Consider the following 27,993-nt stretch of genomic DNA (forward strand, 5'->3'; position numbering starts at 1 on the left):
GAGTACCGACTTTGGGAATCATTGACGGTGGCGATGTGATAGGAAAGCTGTTGTGCGTGTACTTTTTAGTTAAGTTGGTCGGGGGTGGGGGTCCCTCGATTCGGCGGCGTGTTATCGACTGATAGGGGCGTGTCTTGTTATAATCACTCATCACTACACAATCTCGTTCAAAACACCGTCGTCAATCCCGACGAGCTGCTGTAAGCCGTTGGTTAAGTGTTCCCGGCGAGCTCCGCGATTCCTCGTCCGACGATATTTTAATTTATTGTTTTAATTTCACAATACGATGGTTTTCGTCCGGCCGGATGTCCGTTTTCCCTTAGTCGCATGAAACGCGTACCAATTACAAACGCAACAATTATATTATTGTCATCATGTGACCATCATCATCATAATACTATGATATTGTCCGGGTGCGTCAAAGTCTGCACCTCCACAGAATTCTCGTCCGCCCGGTGACGAAAGCATCGGACCTTTTTGAAGGTTTGTTTCCGGAAACGTTTTCGCCGTGTACACTCGCGCGCGCTGTGCAGTCGCCACTTGTTGTGCCAGTGTGCCGCAAGGATAACTAGTAACTACTGCCATTGTCACTACTACTAATACTACTGTTACATTTTACGGACTGTATAGTTCTCCCATGAATAAGGGTCTTTAGAAATCTGGTTTGTCTTGTTTTTATGGTGATTTTCCAAACGTTTATAATCAGGTTTGATGATATAACTCAAATGTCCTTATATACAGTACAACTAGTTTTTCTCGATTGTTACACTTTAAAAATAATCTTTTTTTGCACAAATCAGTGTGGCTAAGTTGTAGTTAATATACTATAAGTATATGTATTTTAGTTATGTTTGTACAACATTGTCAACTTTTACAAGTGCCTTAAAATTACTGCCGAATTATCACATCAAAATGTTTTTCAGACCAACATATTTTGTCAAACACAAGACGTTACATTGTAGTATTTCATCAAAATATTAACAGATTCGCAAAATTTAAACCACGTTTAATACAAAATTCTTCAATTAGTATTGTCAAATATACCAATTCAACAGTTGTTTGGCAAGTTAATACTTACGGTTTAATCAAATTTTATTGTATCTAATTGCTTTTATGTAATCTTAAAAAATCATCAATATATACCTAATATTATTTAAATATTATTACTTAAACAATTAAATAATTTGAATTTTATTGGAAGGGTACTTATAATTAGTTTTATTTTCTCATTAAAAGAAAAACACAAGTGACCATAAAAAAAATTCTAATCATTAATTTTATTTATTTTAATACTATTCAGGAAAGTGGGATTTACAATATTTTCTGAAGAAAATAAAAATAATAATATTCTATAAGTGAGAGAGATAGGCAAGGACAACAAATTTATTGTGGTTTTTCTATAGAGTTAAAAAATATAAATTTTTAATCATTTTTGGATTTGTAAAGAAAAATCACACTTAATTTTTAATATAGTTTTTCAAAAATACATTTATAATTGTAATGAACTAAAAAGTATGAAACTATATAAATATATTTATTAGTGCCATACTTATCAAACTATTAATTTAATTTACTATTTAGATTAAACTAATATGTTATTGTTACATTAGTGACTAATTTAATTGTTGACATATTAATGATTAGGTGTACTTTTATTTGGTTCCAGTATTAGTTATGATATCAGTAGTTTTCTAATTCTTATAACTCGATTAAGAATCTTCAATAATAAAAAAAGAATGTTTTTTAATTTTATTTGCATGTGAAATTGTATTAAGAAATCGTTAATTAGTAATTGTATGTATTTAGATATATACTGGCTACTTTATAACTGTACGGTAGGTACTTAAATTTTTTTAATCATACTATTTTAATGTATGAAGGTTAAACATAAGTAATATCTAACATTAATAATTCTTCAAGTTAATATTTATGATATTTATCTTTTGAATAATTTTTGATGAAAAGAAAAGTGTCATAAATATATTATTTTTTTGTTTACTAGATTAATAATGATAAATGATTTAAAATGGTCCAATGATATATCTCTTAATATACTTACATCTTTATAGTTTTAGTATTTTTTTTTCATTTTAAGTCTTTTTGATTTTAGATGTAAAGTATATTGGCTAAATAACTTCAAAATGGATAAAGAAACAATACTTTTGTATCAACCGGCCAATCGCATGGAGGATTCTTCATGGAACTTGACCGATGTTCACCTTGATGACATTAAAATGGACAGTAATTTTGCCTGGATGCTGTTTTCACTGATATCTGGAATGGTTTGGGTAATTTATATTACTTACTACAATTCTAGAGTGACAGCATATATTGTCACCAGACTGTTGACTCGGTTCTACGCTACTAAAGGATATCTTAGTATAGGTAAATGTTTATATTTTATAATGATTATTTGAAATTTAATTAAAGTTTTAATTCATTATTTTGAAGTTTGTTAAAAATATATAAGTATAATAATTAATTAAAAATAAAATATTTTCAGGTTCTTTTACAGTTTGTGCTCTTTCTGGTAAGATTATGTTTAGAGATATTATTTATATCACTGAAGATTATACCATTAGAGTACAGGATGGCTGGTTGATATTCCGTTGGTGGCGATCTTATGTTCCTAAAGATGTATCAGAAGGTTGGTGAATCTTTATATAATTATTTATATTATTATTTTAAAATTTAAAACAGTCTTTTATATTGAAATACTTATTTATTTATTATTTTTAATTTATGATTTAGGTAACTATATTATTATATACATGTATTTTTTATTTTTAGATTTGTCACATTCTGATACTAGGCTGTCCGTTATGTTAAATGGGTTTGAACTACATGTATATAACCGTTGTAAAATGTATAGTAATTTAGAAAAAGTTTTCAATTTAGATCCGTCAATTATTCCTTGGGACGAATTAAGTGTCAGTGAGTACAAAATAAAGAAATGATTTATTATTAGCAATTGGTAAATTTTGTTTGTATACATGATACTTATTATAATTATAATTTTTAGAAGAAGAGGAAGCAAAAAATAATAAAGATAAGAAACAAGAAGCAGTACTTGGTAAAAGCTGGAGAGACCTTATACCTGTGATAAAAATGGAAGTGTCGTCTGTAAGTTTTATTATTGTTTTATTTCATTCAATTTGTCTGTGATTCTATTGTAAATATTATAATTTAAAATGTAGGGCCGAGTAGTATTTGGGAATCGACTTATACCAACCACTTTACTAGTCAATGTCGAAGAAGCCCATTTTGTATATTCTACTAAGCCAGCTGCTTCAAAATTGGACCATTTTATGCATTTTGTAAAATGCAAAGCAGAAAATTTTAAAGTATTTTAAAAATATTTGTTATATTATAAAAATTATAAATTTAAAATTATATTTAATATTATAGGTGATATTAGCACCAAGTCCTAAATATACTGGCATGGCAGATGATCCTCCTCGATACATGGGTGCTGGTTTTGTAGTGTTTTCATCAAATAATATAGAACTTTACTACTACATGGACGAACCAGGTAAACTTTTATATAAAAGTTTAAATTATCAGTTATTAGTTACAAAATTGTATTTATACATTTTATAGGGGTTGTACCTGAAGAACCTGAAATGTTACAATTAGCAAATGGTGATATAGTTGAATCTGCTCCACCGATTTGGGGAATTGACATAAAGGTATACCAAATTATTACTTAAGATTTAGAATTTTGTGGTATAACATATGATAAAATAACAAGGTATGATGGCAAAAAACTGAGATATTGTTAGGTTTTTTTGCGTATAATTGTATCTAGTTAATTTCATTAAATTAAATATACTAAAGATTTGTAAAGATATGTCAAGGTATACCTTATATAACTTTTTATTTGTTCATTGTTGAAGTACCTCTACTGGCAGGTCTCTTATTTCTGTCTTTTCTACTACTGTTTTACCTTGTTTATTATTTAAACTTATCTTATTGTAATAGATGGCATAATATAGAATTTTATGAAATAAATAATATTTTTTCATGTTTTTTTTTTATAGCAGTTGATTGAATATTTTTTAACATAAATATTTTAATTCAACATATTTCACTATATTATGTTTATTAATTAATATTAATTATTTTTTTTAGTGTGGCAAAGGGACAGACTTCAGTTATGGTCCTTGGGCAGACCGACAAAGGGAACATTTATTTAAATTATTCTTTCCTCAAGATTATCAGGCCCTTAAGGTTAATATAAGTTCTCTCATTTTCCTCATCTATCTTGAATAAAAATAAAAATGTTTATTTTGATATATTCTATATATTCTAGGTTAGTGATCCACCATTACCTGGTGAAAAACGTCAAGTACAAGCATTTGATATTCGTCTAAATACACTCTATGAATCTACTATTGACATTTTATTTTCTAAAAATAAAGTAAGCTTTTTATCCCAATTATTTTAATTATTATTTATTTATTGCTAATCGATCAGACTTATTAATATTTATTTATTCTACAAGAGACCAAAAAACTTATATTAAGTGAATAATACTAACTTTATGGAAATTATAACCTCTAGTTATTGATCAGAATACACCTTATAATAGGTATTAAAGAACTTTTAAAATACCATAAGTATATTCAATTATATATTTTATTAACAGTAGAAAAAAATGATACCAACAAAATATATTATAAATGAAATTATTTCTTGCAAAATACAATTTGAAAATTATTTCAATTTTACTTTTAGTTTACTAAATTAGTATGAAAACTTCAAAATTGTCTAGTCATTTTGAATAATGTAAATTTCAAGTTCAATTAGGTACTTATTAATTATGATCGATCTAACATTTTTGTGCATATACACCGATTATAAATGGCAAAGAAATAAATATTTTTACATAATTACATATTTACTCAATGTAATATTTTTAAATCAATATCATAATTGTATTTTTAGGAAACTAATGCGATTCATATTAATGTTGGACCTGGTTCATACATGGAAATTACGTTACCGTGGTTGGTAGCACATGATGGTTATACTACTAAAATTACTGGACAGCTACTTCATTTAGAAGCTACTACAAGTTTGCAAGTAAAATATATTTTTTTTGTCATATTCAATTTATATTGCTTATATAATGTTATTATGTTTAAAGTTTCGCAGTTTATTGGAGTCTGAAACATTAGAATTTACTGCTCATTGCCATTATCCAATTCAGTGGAATGATCATCAAGAATGGTTGTTTAATTTAACTGGTTGTAAAGCTACAGGGTGGTTTACTTATGCTCACAAAGGTTTTTTTCAAGGTAAATCTTAAATAAATAACTATTTTAGCCTATTTAGTCTATTCATTTTTTTTATAAATAGAAATGATAAATGATTGGGCAAGTAAAAGTAGGCCAGATATTTTACATTTTGTGCCATATACATGGAAGTTTTCAGTTCTTATGAAAGAATTTGAATTAATAACTATTAGTAATGAATACAATTGGATTGATTGTTCATCTCAAAATCAAGAAAATGGTAATTACAAATTATAATTTTTAATTAAAATATGTTAATATTACCTGGTTACAATATAATTTAAATTTTTCTAATTTTATTTACTGTTTTATTGTATTATAAAGCTCTTATTGCGGCCAGTGGTGATTTATTTGATTTTTCATTTGATCTCCCATTCACGGAGTTTTTGCCTGACACATTACCTCTTCGATTTTGGATTCAAGGTGAAAGTATAGATTTATCCATGTATTTGCCAGAAGTATATACTAGTCGAAGTGTTTTGCTGTCACTAAATCAAAATGCTAAATTACTTGGACGTGATGGAAAAGTATATAAGTCAAAATTGGATGATAATGGACGTAAATGGAGAAATGTTTGTCAAAAAAGGTATAGAAAAATGTTTTTAATATATTCAAAATATGTTATTGTAATAATTTAAAAATTTAAATTTAGTCTTGGATGGGTAGATTGTTGGACCATGCCAATTGTTGCTTTATCAATTAATTTTATTTATCACCCTATGCCCATGTATGGACCACCACCTCAAGCTGACATAACTACACCTGAAAAAGAAGAAAAATTGCTTTCACCAATGAGAATGCAACATCATAAAACACAAAACGTTCCTATTCACTGGACTTTAGTAAGTGGAAATAAGAATAATGTTTTTTTATTAAAATAAATACATTTAATTATAATTTTAACAGGATGAAGGTAAAAAATTTGACCCAACTACTTTACCAGCTGATAAAGTCAGTTTAGAGTTGGAAATTGGTTCATCAATAATGTTTTTGTACGGATCTTGGCTCAGGCACTTCTTTCATTTAAAGGTAAATTATTTTTATTTATCAATAACTAATGTGCCTAATTGTTCTAACAGTGAAATATTAATTTATGTTGTGGTTTAGGAAAGCATATTTGGTGAAGATCAAATTTTTACAGACATGAATGATAAATTAAACCCAAAAAGTACAAATACAGATAAAGTTATTGATCAAGATAGTAGTTCTTTATCAGATATAAAAATTCAAGTAGATCCACGAGAATATAGACCAATAGAAGTAGTTATTTCTATTACTATGCATGATTTACAGGCCCACCTCATTAAAGTAAGTTCAATAAAATATTTTTATTATAAAATTTAACATCATGTATCATTTCAGAATTGTAATGATAATGATCCGCCTTGTCCAGTAATAATAATTGAACGTTTTGGACTGGAAATGAAGAAATCTTATAGGGACACTCAGTTACAGCTTTTGTTATCACCTAGTTTACTTATATCTAGTGATAAATTAGGAAATCGACCAGCAAAAGATCATCATTTAAATCAAGGACATTTAATGCTTTCTGCTTTACAAGTATATATAATAATTATTATTTAATAATATATGAATACTTAATTTATATTTTATACTATTGTATTAATATAATGTATTTTTTTATTTAGATTCGAGGTCATGCTATGTTTAGTGATGCTGAAAGAAATCTTAACCAAGACACATTAGAATATGCTTGGTTATTAGAAATTCAATTGGGAAAACTTAGTGGTAAAGCTACTGCACCTCAAGTAAGATTTATATTTATCATTCATTTTTTCATAGTTTTAAAAAAGTAATTATTACATTACTTAATATAGTTTTTCCTAAACTTATAAATATATTAGCTATAGATAAACTAAATCTACTTATATTTATAAGTATATAAAGTAGTCTATTTAGCTTTTCCGTACTTGTTCTTATTTGTATCTTAATTTTGGATTTGTTAATCTTTATGTGTATAATATATTATATTAATAAAATTAATTTTCCAGTTGTTTCATGTAGTGACTGGTTTAGAGACTATGTTTTTATTAATGTTTGATTCGGAAAATCAGCTCAAACCAGCTCATTTACCATTAGAATGTCATCATGGTTCACCTCCATCAACTTGTCCTCATAATGATCCACAGGCCTGTTATAGATGTCCCACAGCTGACGAGATAAAATACCGAATGACTCGTGTAGCTATTGATGCTATTGATATCTATCTAGTAGAGTCTGGTACAGCTATTAATTTATGGGTAATATATTTAATAATAATTTATATGTATTTAAGTTTTTAATAATAATTACAATCAATGGACTTAACAATGATTGAACAAAACTATTTTAAGATAATGTGATATGTAGGTATCTAATAGTTTAGAATTGGTTTGATATTATAATGGTTAATGGGTTATAAATTAATATTATGTTAGGAATAGGTAAATCATAGTATACATGCATAATTTATACTGATATTACACTATGTAATAGTTATATTATAAGTTTGTTCAATCAAACTATTAATAAATCTACTAAACTTAAATGGGCCGTTATTATTAAATTAGCAAACCAAAATTGATTATTAAGCATTACCAGAATACATTAAAATTTTTAGTTAATAACATTAAAATATACTAATTTGATGTTGTTATTTAAACAACTTCATTTTTCAAAATTTATTATTAATTTTATTTCATAAAAAGATTCATGTTAAAAATCGGAAAATATATATTTTTCTTATATCTTTGAAATTTAATATAATTTATCTGCAACCATTCATAAAACCAAGTATCTAACATAATAAGAAATATTTTTTGTATTACTATGGTAAACAACAATTTTTGATTGAATCTTATGTGTTCATTTTTATAATGTTCATAATCTAATTTTCAAAAAGACGTTATTAATATTATTTATAAAGTTATATAATTATATTATAATATAAAGAATTATTGAAGTATCATTGTGTTGTACTATACATATAAACATTACATCTGTTCTATTTAGCAATATTATAATATATAATGTAAATAAAAAAATGTATTTAATTAACAAATTATTATAATTATAATATTTTTTAGGCTTCCCCGTTACGACTATCACATTGTAATTTACATAGTAATCATCTTAAGTCTGGTATTACACTCGTTATTCCAGCAGTTAAACTTAAACAATTTATTTGTGCTGGTGCACAAAATACACTTGGACTTAATAGTAACACTAACACTACTGGAAGTAATCGATCTCAGCAACGGTACATTTATTTAATTATTTTTATACTAAGAATTTGCTTCCTTTTATTGATTTATTGAATGATTTATATTTTTAGAAATATTAGTGGTATCTCTAATGAAAATCAGGAAATGTGGCTAGAAATTGGTTCTGCGTCATTAGGTCCTTTTATACTTGAGTTGGCTTCTTCTTTATCTGATTCTGATAAAAACTTACATCTTGTTCAACATAAGTATGTTTCTAGTATTTAAATCATAAATCATGTTTGTTTTTTATTTATTTTCACGTATATTTTATAGATATCTTAAACTGCATGATGATCGTTACAAAAGATTATGGTTTTTGTGGCCAAGTGACAGATCTCTTGTGACCGGAAAATGTGGTTGTGTTGGTGGATGCGCCTTTTTTGGACGTAATCGTAACGGTCAACGTTTCTTCAAACCATCTAGAAATGATATTCAAGATGGCATTAATATTGCAGCTTTAAGGTTTATAAGTTTTTATTGTTTTTATTTAAAGTATATAGTCTTGAGTTATAGGTTATTATTTATTTTTTAAATTATTATTTCATAGAGTGAATGAAAGTGGAAAAGATCCAGGATTTGGCCAAAGTATTTTACACGATTGTCAATTAATATTTCATACACCACCATACAATATTGGAAGTGGTGTTGTTATACATGACCATCCCGTGCCACAATGGCCAAACATTCGTCTTGTAAATAAGGTAAAAAATACTTCACATTTTGTTTAAAATAGGGTTAAATGCTTATGATTTATGTGTATTGTTTTTACTAATTTAGTTACAGTCTTAGAATTATCAATTTTGAGAAGATTTATTTTTATCAACCCTAATATAAAATAATAACTAATATTATCTTAAATATTAATGGTATTCTCTGTAATGATTAGTCCTTTGAGTTATTAAAAGAAATATGTTTTTATGTAATCTAAAGTGAAAATATCTGTAAATATTTGCCTATTAAAAAAAATATGCAGAAATCAGATTTTGAAGCATTTTTGAGTTTTTGTTAAAAAAACATTCTAGTAACAACTTAAAACTAAAAATGCTTTTTATGTTTATTTATATTTTGTTTGTTGAGAATAGCACTATATGCTGTCAGAACATTTTTTTATTATTCAACTATTATTGTTAACATATAACCCAACATTAATTTATGATGAATTAGATTACATAAATTAAAATACGTGTCTACTATATTAATAATTATGTAGAGTTATAACCGTTTTTACAATTTCTTAACAATTTGATCTTTTAGACACTATCTTCAGCTATTGAAATTGTTGTGTAAAGTGTACTATAGATTGCAGAGAGTGTATTCTCAAACTTTGATACCTGCACTATATTTATTTCTTAGAATATAATATATGTTAAATATAAGTAAATAAAAGTAGTTTATGTAAATTTAATGTTTACTAATAATCATGTTTGTAATATAAATTGAAACTATTTAAATAATTCAATTATCATAGTTTTATAACTTATTATTACTTATTACACATATTATACACAGTTTGACAGTTATTCATTTTAGTTTTTCTACTTTAAATGCTACAAATTAAAAGATGTAAATAACAAACTTTTTTTTATTAATTAAATGCTTGCTTTTTTAAAATCCAGCTATTTGGGACTTAAAACATCCCATTATTTCTGCTTTAATAAACTATGCTACATAAATATTATCTATTATTTAGGGAATAATATTAAAAAAAGACCAATAAATATTTGTTTTAAAAAAATCATATACATACATACTTTTTATTTAAAATGTATAATCGGTTCCTGATAGGTATATCAAGATCAGTCTGAGGGAAGCAAGAACAGCTCTAATGCCCCAACAAATATGCCATACACAATAGACAGTGAAGACATACCTTCTCCTTTACCTACACACCCATTATCTAGACGTTTTTCTTATTCATCTGCTGCCAGCAGGTTTGTTTGGAACTTTTTTTCAGCAATATTAGTTGCAAAATATCTCTTATTACCATTTTCTAGACTAAACGGAGTACAAACAATAAGTCGCGAAGTGCCGTATTCACGTCTTATTGATGCCAGTCCAACCCCCGTACTTAAAATGGATTCACGACCACCATCACCTCACAGATTTAATACCACTAGGTCCATACTGAGTGTGCCCGAAAATACATTAGCTGTAGACAATGGTGCTTGCCCAAAGTATAGTGTTTCAGATTCTAGACTTGCTGTTGACTATTTTAACACAACAGCCCTACAATATAATGCACTTGTTACAAGTGCCCAGAATAATTCAGTACGTATTTATCCGTCCCAAATGGCTGGCGAAGTGATCGATATTTTTAAAATACCAAATTGGACTTTATTTTTCTATTTTGTGTTTAGATTAGTGCAGCCAATGCTGATTCGATACATTCCTTGCATCAGACCAGTTCAAAACATCCATATTCAAGAACTTTATCTATAACTAGTGATAATCCATCTGAAGTCTTTTTTTCGGCTGAAGAAGATCTTACTTTAGCTAGTAATCTTAAGAGTAATGAAAGAATTACATTGGGGTCAGCCAGGTGTTCTTCATTAAAGAGTTCCTTGAACAACAGTGGAATTGGTCAAAATGAATCCTTTATTAAGTAAGTATTTGAATGCAAAAAATGTTTGATGTACATATTTTATGTATGAAATGTTTAAGGAATCATTTTGGAAGTGAAACAACCATCATACCAAGTAGTCCAGCAATATTAAGTAACACTACTGTTTCTGATGACACGGCAATTGAGCATCAAGACCATACTATATTAAATATAGACACATTAGAAGTAAAAACTATACTACTTTTTGGTCAAATCCATTTATTTAATTTATATTTATTTCATTCTATTATACAGTGTGATTTAGCTGATGATGAAAAAACATTACTTGCTGTGGACATGAGTAGAGATATCAATCAAAGTCCATTGTTGAAACCTAAACATAATTTAATTGATAATGTATGTTCTTAATGAAAATTGTCATTAACTGTAAATAAATTATTATAATACTTTTTTAGGAACATGATGGTGGAATTATAGATTCATCAGATTCACGTTCAATATCCAGTACATCTTTTATGTCTGCTGTGTCATCTCAAGAAGACTTGGCACTTATAAATTTGCACATGCATATAAACAAACCTATTGTTGATTCTCCATTATTACTCACCACTTATACAAATCATTTGTCACAAATAAGTTGTGGTAATTGGTCTCAAACATCATTACCAGCTGGATCTGATGCATTTACTGTTCCAATTTATCAACATACAATAGACGATCGTCTTGTATTTATTGGTAAGCTTTATTTAATTAAATGAGTTTATTTTTTATTACTAATTTATATTTAAATAAAATATTACAGGTAGTAGATATTTACCTAAATTTGAAACTACAGCTGAAGGTTTTACAAGCTTAAAGATGGTGCCTAGAACAGATGCCAAAGAAAAAGAACCTAGTCCACTTAATACACAAACACAATCTTCAAAGAAATATACATGGGATCAATCACAATTTGATTTTACTCAGAATGCAAAAGAAACATTTGAAATTGGTATGCATGCTTACATACAGTATTGCATTTATTATTATTAAATAAAATGTATGTTTTAGATTGTGAAGAAGAAATGGTATCTTTACGAAGTGAAACGGGAACAAGAACCACAGTTGTGATCAAACTCAAAGGAGATATTGATTTGATGATCACACCATTAGCTTTAGAATCACTACAAAAGTATTTATAATATTTCTAACTACTTAATTTATTTTGAAAAATGTTAAAAATGTTTTTATACTTTACAGATTTGTTGATAGTTTAATTCCAACATTCAGCAATCTTCACCCGCTCACCGTCTTAAATCACTTACATTCCAGTTGTATTAGTCGTGTTGAAGCCGCTAATATACTTAAACGTGATAAATATTTAAGCCAAATGCAGGGCGGAGGAAGTAAAAGGAGTACTGTGGAAAGAGTGAAACCAAATTTAAATAAAGATGCTCAACCTGATTTACAACAACCAAACCGTGTTTATGAAGAATTTATTGCTTCTCAAGTTCAAGGAACTGTCATTCTTCCAAAAGTATGTTTAATTTATATTATATTAATATAATTGAAGTAATTTTATAGATTCTATACATTTTTTAAAAACATTGTTGATTTTTAATAATTTAGTTTTTAATAAATATTACTAAAAATGTTCTTTGAACATTGATTTAATGTGAAAACGTTATTTGTTTTTAACTTTTATAATTAATCCGTTAATTAAAATATTCTTAAATATTTCAGATTAATATTTGTGTACTACAAGCATCTATTGTTGAAGAAGTTATATCTTTTTCAGCGCTAGATAATATTAGAGATTTGACTTGTGTATCATTATTAGCCATATGTCTTGAAGAGCTTACTACTAAGTTTCATTTTAGTAAACAGGTTGGTATTCAATTTGTAAATAAATATTTTGCATTTGTGTAATATATTTAATAATGAAATGAATAAGTATTAAAGAGTTCAAACCATAATTATTTTAAAGAGTTTTTATAGGAAAGTTTGATAAGATATAAAATAAAATATATAGACAAAATTTAAATAATTTCAAGTTATTTCATGTATTTAAAAAAAAATGTTTAATGGTCCCTTGTTTGGTTAAGTATGGTTTTGGAATATTGTGTGAAATGTATTTAAAAATATTTAATCGATTAGACTACTTTTATTTTAACAAATAATTTGATAAAATCAAAAAAAAATTGAAAAGCATATTTATTAATATTTATAATATTTTACTAAAATTAAAAACCCTTTTCATCCTAATTTTTCAATATTTATTATTTATTATTGTTAAATTAGTTTTTATTTTTATTTTACTGTGTGTTAAATTCATATAATTTTTATTTAAAGGCAAGAGAAATTGTACAAACATATCATCCACCAGCTGTAGCACCAAGTGGCCAAAAGAAAGGTGTTTTAAGTAGAGCTGCCGGAAAAGCATTCTTACTTGGACTGAATATTACATCTGAAGTTGATCCGGAAAGTACCCATGGTGAACCAGTTTATATTGAGACTTCTGAAAAACAGCAAGAAGAAACTGTTATCACATTGCACATAAGTAATTATTTGTCTTAATTAAAATAAAGAAATGATAATAATAATTTTTTTATTATGAAATTAATTAAATTAATTTACAATAAATGCAAATCTTTGTTTCTATTATGTTTCTAAATTTATTACTACTGACAATTTAACATACAATGTATAGGACATTAGATTACCATCCATTGATTTTATTTCTGATTGGTATTGTAAACTTAGTTTGTTCAGTGATAATATAAGTGTAATATCAGACCAAAGAATATGTATTCTTATTTGATGTTTTATACAAATATATCGAATAGTGTGAATTAAATCATTAAGTATTGTAATGTTTTTATTATTATTCATTTATAGATAGAGCACATGCTCAATTACGTAGACTGCATAATGAGTGTTCTATATTAAAAGAAGCAGTTATAACAGCTATACCTGGTCATTGTTCAAAAGTAATGTTTAAGACTTGTTCTAAAGGAAAATCTACAGAGATCCAGAACAGTGTAAACAGTGATAATGATGAAATGGTGCTGACAAATATTTCAGATGAAAAAATGGGATTTATTATGATGGAATGTGGTTTTGAAGGCATCGCTTTTAAAGTTTGTGTTTTGTATAATAAATATAATGTTAATTATGTTAATTACAATTATGTTTATTTGTTTATAATTAGGTTGTAAAAAGATCTAACTTTGAGAAAGAGAATGATCGAGAAATTAGAGATCTTCCATCACCTTCGCCAGTACCTGAATCTACAGTTGGAAAAGTATCTCATTCTGAAATTCGACCTAAAAATGAAGATAATATAGATTCTAAAGCAAATAGTAAATATTATAAATGTGATCTAACTGGACATTTGTATTCATGAAAATTAATTTATTTTTATCGTTCTTAGCCTCCAGCAAACAAGATGTAGGTGGTGGGTCAACACCAATGGCTACTCCTAAGCAAATTAAGACTCCCTCAGAAACGTTTATTAATAATGAAGATACAGCGTAAGTTCATAAATTTTACTTTATAAATGTTATAGTTAATATAATATTATGTTTCAAATTAAATTGGGTTTTTCTATAGTGATAATACAGTAGCAAAAGTGGGAATCGATAAAAATGCATCATCGTGTGTTATGGAAGTATGTCAAGTTTGGTTTAACTTTGCTGCGCCTCCATTAACACCAATTACTCGTAAAATAGACTATACAAGGTATATGTTTTCTAATCTCAGTTAATTGGAATAATATGTATTTAACTTAATCATATGTGTAGACATGACTGGAATTTACTCAGTACAGCATCTCCAGCTATTAATGCATGGATGAATCCTAGTAATCGTTTTGCAATGCGCCTTGTGCAAATGCTACGTACTAGATATAGACGATGTACAGCTGTTGTAACTTGTTTAATGGCTGAGGCATTAGATGTTCAAAGTCTTCATATACCTCTTAAGGTATATTTATTTCTATTACAATAATGATAACATGATAACTTAATAAATAGTTAAATTTTTAATTATATTTATTTTATAGAGTCGTTATAGACATACTACACCCTTGGCTAAAACTCTACAAGAAGATCCTTCATGTCAACTCTGTAATATATTGCAAAAATATCTTCTTCAAAGTGATGTAGCCATTGATACTAACTTAAAAGATCCATTTTTGCCTAATTTATCAATTTTGAGACAAGTAAAATTATTTAAAGTATTTACAATCTTAAAGAATTAAATTAATTAAATTAAAATATTTTTTAGGGTGTTATTGTTTTGAGTCGTCAGTGGAAAAATATCTTATATACCCCATTATTACTTGAACACAATTTCAAAAGCCGACATCACAACTTAAAACCATTAAATGTAACTTTTGCAGTTTCAGATGCAGAAGAGGTATGTTCTTTATTTAATCAATTAATTTTTTTTTTTAATTAAAAAATATTAAAAACAAATGTAGCTCAGTTATTTGGGATAATTTACTGGTAAAACAAAATTTCAAATTAGTATCCTTTTCTAAAACAGGTGTCTTATGATTGTGGCTATTTAAATTCACATCGAAGTGCAAATACATCATACAATCCCGATTTATTTATATGTAAGCAAAAAAATAGTATCCAAATATTTGAATATCATTATTTTTTTTAAAAAACATACAATCACTTGGTGTAATGCTTTACATGGTTCATTAGGTGTCTCATTGTGTAATACGTTTATTCATTGTCACAATTAGTGTTATTCTAAGGGTGCTTTATGGTTTTGCTAATATTAATAATAGTTACACATTAATCTGTGTTAATATATGTGTACATTAATATTGTAATAATAATAATTTGTAATTACATGTTAACTGTATATTTTATGGATATAATCATAATTATATGTAATTTTTTGCATTGGGTATCATTTGTAAATATGTATTTTTTGGTCATATGCTAAAGGATGGGGAGGCTTCTGGGGAAGAAGGCGGAGAAGGAATAACGGACGAGTGTGCTATGCTGCTGACCAGCGAACGTCATTCGCATGTGTCTACATTACAACGGGTACTCAAATCGCATACAAACAAATGTGGTACGACATGTAAATGTTAAAAAATTAGATATTATACAAAATAAAATCATTTTTGATTTGGTATACAATATAAATTTTATATATTTATATTTTATATAATTATATATTCTTGCATGCCGCTTTTTTTACATTTATTATTATAAGTGAAATGTCATTTTGAAGTATACCTATTTGGTTTCATGTTTTTATTTATTGGTAATTATCCTTTATTTATTATTATGGCATTTTAATTAGAAAATATAATGTAATCATATCATAATATTTAAAAAAATATATTTATTAAGAATTTTGTAATGGCTTGTACTTGTTAAAAATACTAATACTTTTATCAATATAATTGGTATATATTTAGTGCTATATCTTATGATTGATTCAGTATAACTTATATTAAATATATAAATTATAAATTTTAAAATTTTAAAACTGATTTGAAATAATATGTGCATGTTTAAAATAATAATAATAATATCACCGTATTATTAGCCAGTAGTTGTCCACCAATATTTTAAGTGCATTTTGTCTTAATTTCATTGGTGATTATGGATAATTAATTTATTAAATATTTGCAAATAATGGATGGGAAATGTTCATCCTACTATTTTTTTTGTTTTGTATTTGTCTTTAAATTATTTGATTGATACATTTTATTCTGTTATTTTTTTTTCAACTTATTGCTTCAAATTTGGTTTTATTTGCTAATTAATATGTTTTAATGCTTTGGTAATGAATTGCTGAAATTTAAATTAAAAATATATTTTGATAACTCATTATTTATAATAGGGCCAAAAGGAAATTATGGTAACGAGTCTCATTATTATGATCCATTTTCTCCAACTGGTGTGATAGATCAGCAAAACGACAGTGTTGCAATTAGTTCTCATAATTCATCTTGTGATCAACCCAAAAACAATAAATCACTGTTACCTACACAAATGCCAGCTTCATCTAGAGCTAGTGTGATGTTTCCAATATTGGATGATACAGTTCAGCATACATACAAAAATATTGTTGAAGTTCCATTAGGTGACAATAACTATCAGGCTCCAGTAGAAGGTGAAAATTTGGCTGGAAGTGTTGAAGCTATAAATATGTCTCCACAAAAATCAGACCGAAATGAAGATCTTTATACTTGGATGGCCAAACAAGATTTTATTAACCCTGAACCTCGGGTATCTAATAGATTGATTAAAGCCAAAAAAATACGAAATTGGGTATGTAGATTTATGAGTTATGACAATGTATTTATTTATACTCCGGCCCACAAGAGAGCACTACTCATTCGCGTATACAAATGATTGAGCTCCGCGGTTTCGTACCCTCATTTCTCCCACTCTACCACCTAGTGCCGCCGTAAATACGTGGGAATGCGCGAGAACAGACAAATTTTGGTCGCCGCCCAGAAATGGTCTCTTGTGGGCTGGAGTTATTATATAGTTATTTATCTAATTATATAATATATTCTTATTTTTTAGCGGCTACGTAAAGGACCATTACGTACATCTGAATCAAAAAATGTACCTCTTACATCTGATAATCAATCATCAGCCGATTTTGCAGAATCAGATTCATTACGTTTTAATATATTTCCCAAATATGATTCACTACGATTATTGGACGCACACCTAATTTTTGAACCATTACTATCTAGTCTTGGAGTTATGCCTCAACAAATGGTTAACCCTAATAATTCAAGTAATTTTGTGTTAATTATATTTGGTATACTAATTAACAAAAATAACTTACTTTTGTCACTCAAGCATGATATTAAATATTAGCAATACATTTAAATCAAAATTAAATATTTTAATTTTAATATAAGTTACAGGGTGATTAAATTTAAAATACATTTAATTATCTTATTATTTTTATATTTTTATATTTGTATTAATTTTAATTATATCCCTTTCCTTTTTTTAATTATATTTCTTTTTCTTTTCAATGTTTAATCACAAAAAAGTTAATATTTTCAAAGTGTAAAACCATTTAATGATTTGTAGATATCTATGCTATGAACAGTTTTGTCTTCTGTTTACTTATATTTTATTACAAATTAACTTAGTAATACAATTTATACAAATTATAATACAGGCAACAATGGTATGGCTGCACTTGACTCTTGGGGATCTAATTTATCACTTGTTGGAAGTCTTGAAACAATGCGTATAGACATTGTTGTCAGCGAATATGGAAAAGTTCCAGAAACTGGAAAGAAATCAAAATCTTTCAAAAACAAATCCAAATCTGGTATATGATTATACCCATTAGATCTATATTTACATATTAAAATATTAATTATTTATTTTAGAAACTCCTTGGTTAGATTTATTACCTGAAGTACCTGCATTCTTATGTGATCGTGTTAGTATTGAATGTGATGTACGTCGATCAGCTGATATGACAGTTGTTGATGATATTCGACGACAAAGACGCAATATGTTATACTTATCACGAGGCCAGTTAAAGAAACATTCAAATACATCATTTAATATTTGTGTTTCTGTTAGATACATTTCTCAACAGGTAAGATATATAATATATAATAAATATACTCATATAATGTGTACCTCTGTTTTTGTGTCTATGCATTCCTATCCTCTAATTATTTAAATCTGCAGGTTAATATGCCTCTGTTGAGACTTCTTAATCAAATAACTAATATGTACCAAAATGTGAAAGATACACAAACTGAGCTTCGTGAACAACAGCCTCATCCATATGTTTCGCGTACTAATGCTAAGCCACCAGCATCACAATCAGGTAAATACATATTTTTTATTACATGCAAAATACATTTCATTATTATGTTGGTTGAACATTTTAGATCAATCAGAAGTGCCAGTACCCACACCACCTCCAATTAAAAGATTTTTGCCTCGTTCAGCTAGCGAATTGAAACCAATTGTATCTCCTTCTCCATCAATACGTTCAAAACACCAAACATTGGCACAAAAATTAAGATCAACTGGTAAAAGTGTTAAAGGCTACATGAATTTGAGTGAAACTCCAGTAGTAAGTGAATGCCTAACTCCAAGTTTATCAGAATTTGAACGCATCACACCAATGAAACCCATTGACGAGGTGGATTCCAATATTGTGTCAATGACGCCTAGATGTTGGAAGACTGTTTACCATTTATTAGAATTATACGCTACCATGCCTGAAACTAAAACCGTGACACAAAGGATATCATTTGGTGTAGATGTATCAGAAGGATACAAGGGTACTAGAAAATATGATATATTGTCGGAGGCCAAATCTTGTGATGATATTGATAAAGACGGGTCTACAAGTACCCCAGTACCACCTGTTTCACAGCTAAATCAGCGTAAATAATTTTTTTTATTTATAATGTATTCATTTTTTGTTATTATAAATTTGTAAAACATGTTATATTCTAGGAATAACAAAAGAAGAACGTACAAGACTTATGGTATTTGTTGTAGTTCGTATTCATCGAACTAGACTATTGGCCACATTAAGTGGCTTGAAATTAGAAGCAGAGATTACTAACTTACATACTAGTTCAACTTTTCGAAAGAAAACACGACCCCCAAGTTTAGAGTGTTCTTTGACTGGACATATAGGCCGTACTATGATAGTACTCTTAGAAGGCGTTGCACCTAATCAACAGACTGTTGTTAAGGTTACTGTGGGTAAATCACAGACTTTATATTCAAGTATGAGTCGTCGAACAAAGGATCAAAATTCTGGTTTACTAACAATTGGTGTTGTAAATATTGATATCCCTCAACATCCTGTTGCCCTTCACGGAATGATGACAAGAGGAAGCAAGCAACTTTCTTCTACCTTACAAGTAAATTAACTATTAGCATTAGTTAGTAGGTACATCACACATTATTTTTATTAACATTATGGTAATTATTGTTTAGGAACTTCGTGTAGCTCGAACATCTAGTCGAATGGGGCGTGTCCCTACTATTGATGAAAGTGATGCACAAGGATCTATTGGACTACCAAGTATGACTGCACAACAAAGTCCAATGGTGCAAAGAGTGCATAAAGAAGAAGTTAATAAGGTTCCTATTCCTGAACCTAATGCTTTGCTACAGCCATTAGTTATGCATTTCACTGCTGTCATTCAAGTAATATAAATAATTTATATAATGTGAATATTTATTTATTTATTTATTATTTTTTTTCCAGTGTTTAACTGTCACTGCTGCTTTATTGCCTTCTTTAAGAGCACAATATAAAATGGACCAAGTTACTAGCACTGGATATACAGGAAATAAAGCAAAGTTTATAATTGATTTGCCTCAACATACTTTATCGTTTTCAACTAAAATTCCGGTTTGACTTATAAATTATTATTAAATTTACATTATTTTCATAACATTTTAAACAAATAGGTAACTGAGACAAATTTACCATCAGAAGCTAGTATAGAACTTCCAAAAGTGCATGTATCAGCAGAATATATACTTGATGGTGGCTTAAAAACAGGAGAAAACCAATTTTCTGGAACAGGTAAAGTTTTTAAAATTTAAAATTACCTATGTATATTTTATTTCAATGGATTATTTTTTTTATTTGTAAGATGGTGCTGTACTACGTCAAGGAAATTATTTAAGTGCTGTCGCTGATATTGGTATATTTGAACAATCGCTCACAACAGATTTGTTAAACCATTTAGTGTTTGTTCAAAAAGTATTCATGAAAGTAAGTTACTTTATACTTAACAGTAATTCCAATTTTAATTATAAATATTTAACACCTTATGTTTGTAGGAAGTTAATGAAGTTGTTCAAAAAGTATATGGCGGTGAAAAACCTGTACCTATATGGTTAGAAGATAATGACACAAATCGTTCTTCTCCTGTCAAAAGAATATTATTTTCATTGACTGTGAAAATGAGGGTAAATTTTTTAAAATCATTCATATAATATTTGTAATAATATTAAAATTGTTAAACTAAATAGTCTAAAACTGAAATCTAAAACCATTTTTTTATATTGGTGCATTTATTATTGTAGCGTATAGAACTTACAGCTACTACCCCGACAAATTGTGCTGTTCGATTGGAAACTGGTTCAGCAGACTTTCAGCTATCAAATAGAGTACAAAATGTATCAGGCTCATCTTATCAGACGTCTGAACAAGTTAAAATTTTTGTCAAAGCTCATATTGATGTAAATTTATCACTTGGTCAGGTGATACGGAATCCATTATTTGAAGAGGCTGATCCTGAATTTCAAAGTTTTGCTTTTTTCAAAACAAGAATAGGTAATTTCATTGTTGCTGTTATATTCATACTTGGTATAACAGACAATTATACATATTCTAATAATTATTGAATGAATTAACCCTTTAATTTATTACATTTAATATTTTTAATATACATTTCTAATTATATTTTTCTAATTTTTAGAGTTACGGAATGCTTTCCAAGGAGAAATGGTTGGTGAAGGTGAAGACAAAGAAGTAATACTTATTACACTACGAAGACCTCTAATTTATATTCAACCCTTGGCTGTGGATAAGGCAATATTAGTATGGTTAAACTATAAAAATGCATACGAATATTGGAACGAACAAAGGGCAAGTTTAAATAAGGAAGTTTTGACAGCTACTCAGCCGTCGACAGAAAAATTGCCATCTGATAAAATACCAGTATCACCAAATTTGGGTACTATTTTCTTACAACTGACTGTTGAGGATATGGGTATTTGTGTACCTTTAAATCCACTTCCCCAGGTATGTAATTATGTTTATAAAATATATTTCAAAATTTTAATATTATACTTTATTTTTAAGACAACATGGGGTTTAAATCGATCAATTTTTATGGATTTTGAGTCATGTTCTGCGGTGGTAATTACATTAGAATCCACTAGTATATCAGCATGTAGCTCTGGGTCTCTTGTCAGTAAAGGCCGTTTCATTGGCCTATGTTTAAGATTTGCTGATGATTTTGATTCATCTCTCGATGATTGGAAGCCTGATATAACTAATGAACTTGTGTCCACTGCCATGAATTTGTGCATAGTTTCAGAAGGAACATATGAAGTATGTAGTCGTACAACTTCTCAAAAATTAGATTCTATTACAGGTATGTAGATTTTTATAGTTAATACCATGTTAAATATTTTTGTTGTTAAATACATTTAATTGTGTATTATAGAAAATGCAAAATGGTTCTTGAATGTAAAATGGCAAATGGAAGGTGTCGACATGCATTTAGATGTAAATATAGGAAAACAACTTAGTGCATTAGGACATACATTAACTGCTTTGACTGGAGTACAAGATACTGATGATCCATTATCGGATAGTGATCCTATATCTCAAGACAGTGATATTATTAGACACAAATCAAACATGGAAGGTGATATATTAGCCTCTTTAGCCATTGATCCCACTATGAGTGCTAAGACTAGATCAAAAATAATCGAGAAAGAAATGTATGAACAAGCTAAAGCCATAAATGATTTACGTTCATTGGGAGCATCTCAAGGTACTATTGAACATGAAGTAAAGCGTTTACGAGAATTAGAAGCAATGGTCTTCAAAGGATTCAGAAGGTGAGATTTGTTTTAAAATTCATTATTATTTTTGATGCTAAGCAATTCAATTTTTAGAGATATGATTCAAAAATTAAGAAGACAAAGTGTAAAAGGTAAATCGAGCTTAAAGGGTAAATTTGGACTCAGCAACAAAAGTTCTACATATAGGTCAAAGTCATTTATTGTTTCACCTACACAAGAAGTATCAGAATTCAAAGAAACTCAAAGGTAAAGTAATCATTAAAAAATGTATTCAAACCAATTATTCAAATATAATAAAAATTAAATAAATAATAAATATGTTAAGTCCTGACGAAGTGACTAGTTTAAGTAGTGTGGAAAATTCTCCTCAAGCTGGACCACAACGTTCAACATCATTCAGAGTGACACACCCTGGCCATGTAACATTCAGTAACACTAAAGAAATATTCCGACAAAGTTCATTGCCCAGTGCTAGCTCTGAACAAAGTTTAACTACAGAAGGTGATGATAGTTGGCCAAACACAGATTATGATAGGCATATGGATTCAAGGTAATTATGTTTTAAACTTAAAAGTTATATCTATTTATAAAAATATTGTTTTGATAGGGATGACTTTTTGGTTAATCCATTATTTGTATCGGGCACCACTCAAAAACCACAAGAACCAAATATTGATTTTGAATTAGATGTAAAAGTGTTCATTAACAGTGGGAAATGTGTATTACACACTAAAGATTCTGTTAAAGAAGATGAAATCAAATTGTAAGTATTTTTAAAATTGTTCATTTTTTAATATTTAGTCATTGTGATTTATTTTTAAGGATGTCTAGAATGAAAAAAGAGCGTAGCTGTTCTGGCGGTGTATTTGAATATGTACCTGGAAGTCCAAATTTACCTAGGCGATCTTATAAAGATAAATTAGGTGCAAATAGTACATCAAGTTCTAGATTAAGACATCACCAGACAGTCACAAATACATTATCTCAATTATCTGAACTAACTATATTTCATATTCCTGGACTGGATTTCAAAGTACATTACGCATCAAAAATGGTGTCTGACGAAGGGCAATCCCTTATGTACTCAATTGATTCAAGTGGAGTAATTAGTAGAAAAACAAGTACAAAAAAAGCCAGCCTTTATTGTTGGGCTACACTCCAGAGCATACCAGAAGAGACTATTATATCACCACATATACTTGAATTTCTAGAGCAAACTTTAGCTCCTATACCGGCACAACAGTTTGCCGATACTGGTATTTTTTCATATTTTTATTTTTTATTAAATATATTAAAAAAATGATTAAATATAATCTACCTTTTTTTTTGTAGGTACATTTGATACAATGTTTGCTACAGACAATGATGACGATTTGTTTGCACCGTATTTGACACCAGGACAATATGCTTATACTTCATTCCCTGTTGATGTAATTGTCTACCTCCATGTTCAAACATCAACATTCCGATTTTCATGTTTGCCAGTATCACGAGTTGAGTGTATGCTGAAGTTGCCATCATTGGATATTGTATTTTCTTCTAAGAGAACCGATTCTTCTAATGAGTAATATTAAAATTGACTTATTATGAATAATTTATTAATTTATTTCTTCATGTACAATTTTGATTATTAGACTTGAAGATTATTATGAAGACTCCAATAGTTTACCAGTTGCAGTTGGAGGTTTAAGTATCACTGGAGTAATGGCAGACTTTTCTATGTATATTTTTCATCCATATGGAGGAAAAAAATCATGTAAATTAATTATTCATTTAAAGTATATAATTAAATATATTTGTATTTATTGTTTTTTTTTTTATAGCAGCCAATCTTAAAGAGCCTCATACTCATACATGGTCACCATTAGCTGATGGTGAACGCAAAGATTCTTTAAGTGTTAATGTTGAATTTATTAAATTTCATTTATCCAGAAGTAGGAAGCTTAATTTTGAATCTGTGCCTGGCCCTAAAACCACATCCGATCAAAGCCATGCCACTATTAGATTCTCTAGTGAGTATTTTTTCTTGTTAATTTAATTATTATTGTTATATATTTTTTTAATTAACTAATAATTTTATTATTTTTTTTTTTAGCTATTGTTGATATAGGATCTGCTTCATTCAAATATGATATGAGGCGATTGACTGAAATTTTAGCATTCCCTCGTGCTTGGTATAGGCGTAGTATAGTGCGCAGACTTTTCTTAGGTGATCTTACCAGAACTGTTCCAAGCAGCGTGTATAGTGACCACAGTAACAACGTTGACCCCGAAGATTCGTTAGTTAATAAAAAATTAATATTGATTATATTTTAATTGTTTTTTTTTTTTTTTTAGGTATGGAAATTTTGTTACTGATTCAAAATTGAAACCTTCCCGTGATAAACTTCACTTGAATATTAAAGGTGATAAACATTTACCTTTAGAAAAGAAAAAAAATAATTCAAGCCACGATTCAAGTCCAGACCAGAAATCTAGTAGTGTTGGTGCAGCTGCATGGGAAACATTAGTGATATTTGCAGTAAACTTTAAGAGACTTAATGTACACATGAATATGGGAAATGTAATGGGAAATGTTACGTAAGTATATTGGATTTATGTATATTATATATTCATTTTATTAAATAATTTGTTATTATAATTTTTGTTTAGTTGGTTATCTAAACAATTTCATTCCGAAGGCCGATTATCAATTGGAAGTACTGGTCATAAAAACATGCATATTGGATTAGGTCTTGGTGGTTCAGGACTTGACGCTAAAGGTGGTATTGTCGGTGGCACAATTGAATTGAATAAAATTAACACTTATGGTATGCTTTGAACAAATTATATTTTTCTTTTAATTTTTTTTTAATATTTTTATTATTTATAGTTTTGATTAGAGAAGATCCAGGTTCAGAACCTCGCCATACTGTTGGCTTAAAATTGTCAGCACTTGAACTTCGTTTAGATTATATGGGCACAGCAGTATTAATGTCTAGAGTTAGTTCACTTGAAGTGGTTTTGAAGGATGAATGGAAGGTGTTAAATAAAGCAATATCAACTGATAGTATACATGACTCTAGTAAACGTCCAGGAATCGTGTTTATGCATGGTGATCTTGGTTGGGACCAATTGCAGTTGATGATATCTAAAAGCACATCCTCGGATATTATGAAAATGTTCTATAAATTGGAAGAATTCTTCTCACAACAGTTTAAGTCCAGCAAACGAGTTTTCTCAAGTCTTCAAGACCATAGAGAATCAATCAGTAATGAGAAAAGTTCAAAAAAGAAGACAGTGAGAAGACGTATATTGATCTCAACTTCAAGTCCAGATAGTATGTACTATTGTATAAGTTAACAATGACTTATATTTAATTAATTTTATGTGTACTAAATTTTTTTTAAGATATAACTTCAGACGAATGTAAACATCACCATCGACATTGGCAACGTGCATTAGAAGCAGTTTCTGGATTAAGATTATCCACATTAAAGTACCCTTTGCCACATTGGGGTACTGTTTTAGGCGGAAAAATGGATTTACATGGTGTCAATATTTCTTTAGCATGCTTTCATGGTATTAATTTCAAATCAAAGTCGTGGGCATTATTCTCCTTAAAAGAACCATGCATATCATTTGCAACTGAAGCTCACGAAGTGTTTAATTTTGAAGGTAATAGGTTTCAAATGTTTTTCATAAAAATTAACATGTAAATCAATTTTTTTGTATTCTTATAGATTCTGGACCACTATGTAGAGATGACTTGGACATAAATATAGTACAAAATCTCACTTTTAGCTTGGGCATGGAGGGTACTGTACGGCCACAACACAGTATGGCAACTGTGTGTAAGTTTAGTCGTAATGTCCTGTTTCCACCTCAGTTCAAAACTATCCAAGAATGGTTTAATTATGCCTTTGCATTAAGTGAAATAGATGGTAAGTATTTCTATTTCTATTTTATAACTATTAAACTTTATAAAATATTTTATTCAAAATATGTAGAAGTTGACCGTTTCCCAAGCTTGGAGCGTGAGAAACAAGATACGACCGAGTCAGCACCACGTTCACGTACACCAAAACCTCAAGAGAACTTGACTCATACACGGGAAGTCATATTTGCATTACCTACTTTACAATTGAATCTAAAAAGCTACCACACACAACCTGTCAAGTTACCTTCTCCATATGATATCAAACCTACAGTTGAGTGTAGTTTTATAACAGAGTTTGAAGATCATATTTTTGTAACTGTAGATGCAGAAGCTTTTTTCTTTCTACATGATCTCATTACATCTTATATATTGGAAAAAGATAAAGTAGTAAGTTCTAGAGAGTTAATGTTTATTGTAGTTATTTTTTGTTAATTAATTAATTTTTTCAATTTAGTCTTCTATGACAAATCGACCTCAAAGTCCAGAAACATCAAACACTGGAAATACTAGTCAGCCTACAATGGAATCACCTCAATCGTTTACTAATGATTGGAGGGATTACAATTGTACCACTTGGCATTTGGAACCAACTGTCAGGTATGGACGAATTAAAATATTTAAATAATTTTAAATTGAAGATATTAATGTTTAAATGGTCTTTCAAAATTAATATATTTGAATATTTTGTTTATTTTAGATTGTTATCTTGGGGAGGCAAAAGTATTGAGCCTTATGGCGTAGACTATATATTACAAAAGCTTGGTTTTTCACATGCTCGGACGACTATACCAAAATGGATGCAAAGAGGATTCATGGATCCTTTAGACAAAGTGTTATCAGTGCTTATGTTGCGAATGATAGCAATAGCACGAGAAGAAGATGTTGCCCGGAGGGATGATCCTGTTTAAGACTAAACTAAATTTAAAATAAAATTATTCCATTGGACGTGACAATTGCATTCTTTTATCTTACCAAAATAATATACTGCAAAAATAATATATTTTTTACAGGAAAAGTGATTCTATCTACTTAAGCTTGTCTTTGTCCTATTTATTATGGTCAAGGCAGTTATTTATTAAGTATTTTATATAAACCAAAGATTAGTTATATTTTTTATTATTCACGCGCAAATTAAAGGCTGCATTGAATTAACAATATTTAAGGTAATTAACATATTATTATCTATAAACAAAATGATTGTATAATATAATATTCCTTTCCTCTTTTACATTTGGATAATTCTTAAAAATTGTTTAGCATTATGAATTATTAAAATGTATTTTTTATTTTATTTTGTTATTGATATATATATACATAATATAATGATACAATGAATGAATATATATATATTTTTTTTTATGGTATTTTGTTG

General features: G+C 28.3%; 1 protein-coding gene across 6 annotated transcripts; it reads left to right on the plus strand.

Annotated features, from left to right (window-relative positions):
• Window positions 1-160: 160 nt before the first annotated feature.
• LOC132929459 (bridge-like lipid transfer protein family member 1) lies at window positions 161-27,985 on the plus strand. 6 transcript variants are annotated; one of them, XM_060994821.1, is made up of 76 exons: window positions 161-483; window positions 924-1,062; window positions 2,111-2,385; window positions 2,504-2,647; window positions 2,791-2,934; window positions 3,023-3,123; window positions 3,198-3,344; window positions 3,409-3,532; window positions 3,601-3,689; window positions 4,132-4,230; window positions 4,313-4,420; window positions 4,948-5,085; window positions 5,150-5,300; window positions 5,362-5,517; window positions 5,622-5,883; window positions 5,950-6,139; window positions 6,204-6,326; window positions 6,405-6,605; window positions 6,660-6,857; window positions 6,947-7,066; window positions 7,310-7,558; window positions 8,384-8,556; window positions 8,632-8,766; window positions 8,834-9,022; window positions 9,108-9,261; window positions 10,346-10,491; window positions 10,555-10,828; window positions 10,918-11,162; window positions 11,222-11,348; window positions 11,418-11,519; window positions 11,579-11,858; window positions 11,926-12,114; window positions 12,174-12,294; window positions 12,363-12,639; window positions 12,846-12,989; window positions 13,455-13,662; window positions 14,001-14,242; window positions 14,314-14,464; window positions 14,536-14,635; window positions 14,715-14,843; window positions 14,906-15,086; window positions 15,166-15,324; window positions 15,390-15,521; window positions 16,067-16,196; window positions 16,977-17,407; window positions 17,669-17,888; window positions 18,285-18,440; window positions 18,502-18,716; window positions 18,812-18,953; window positions 19,018-19,521; window positions 19,595-20,010; window positions 20,087-20,299; window positions 20,361-20,507; window positions 20,567-20,684; window positions 20,755-20,876; window positions 20,945-21,073; window positions 21,191-21,440; window positions 21,586-21,911; window positions 21,972-22,266; window positions 22,339-22,738; window positions 22,796-22,948; window positions 23,028-23,252; window positions 23,310-23,465; window positions 23,525-23,958; window positions 24,035-24,266; window positions 24,337-24,458; window positions 24,526-24,714; window positions 24,798-24,981; window positions 25,040-25,282; window positions 25,355-25,512; window positions 25,575-26,021; window positions 26,093-26,359; window positions 26,425-26,625; window positions 26,692-27,008; window positions 27,076-27,218; window positions 27,319-27,985. In XM_060994821.1, exons 3-76 carry the CDS (start codon window positions 2,142-2,144, stop codon window positions 27,527-27,529), a joined length of 14,742 nt encoding a protein of 4,913 aa, XP_060850804.1. In that variant the 5' UTR covers window positions 161-483; window positions 924-1,062; window positions 2,111-2,141; the 3' UTR covers window positions 27,530-27,985. The 6 variants fall into 6 exon arrangements, with proteins under 6 accessions (XP_060850804.1, XP_060850803.1, XP_060850806.1 ...); XM_060994820.1 differs by lacking the exon at window positions 924-1,062 and having other exon boundaries at window positions 161-571; XM_060994823.1 differs by lacking the exons at window positions 924-1,062; window positions 16,067-16,196 and adding an exon at window positions 15,651-15,723.
• The last annotated feature ends 8 nt before the right edge of the window (window positions 27,986-27,993 follow it).

Source organism: Rhopalosiphum padi, chromosome 4 (genome assembly GCF_020882245.1).
Source record: "Rhopalosiphum padi isolate XX-2018 chromosome 4, ASM2088224v1, whole genome shotgun sequence".
NCBI classification, from domain to species: domain Eukaryota; kingdom Metazoa; phylum Arthropoda; class Insecta; order Hemiptera; family Aphididae; genus Rhopalosiphum; species Rhopalosiphum padi.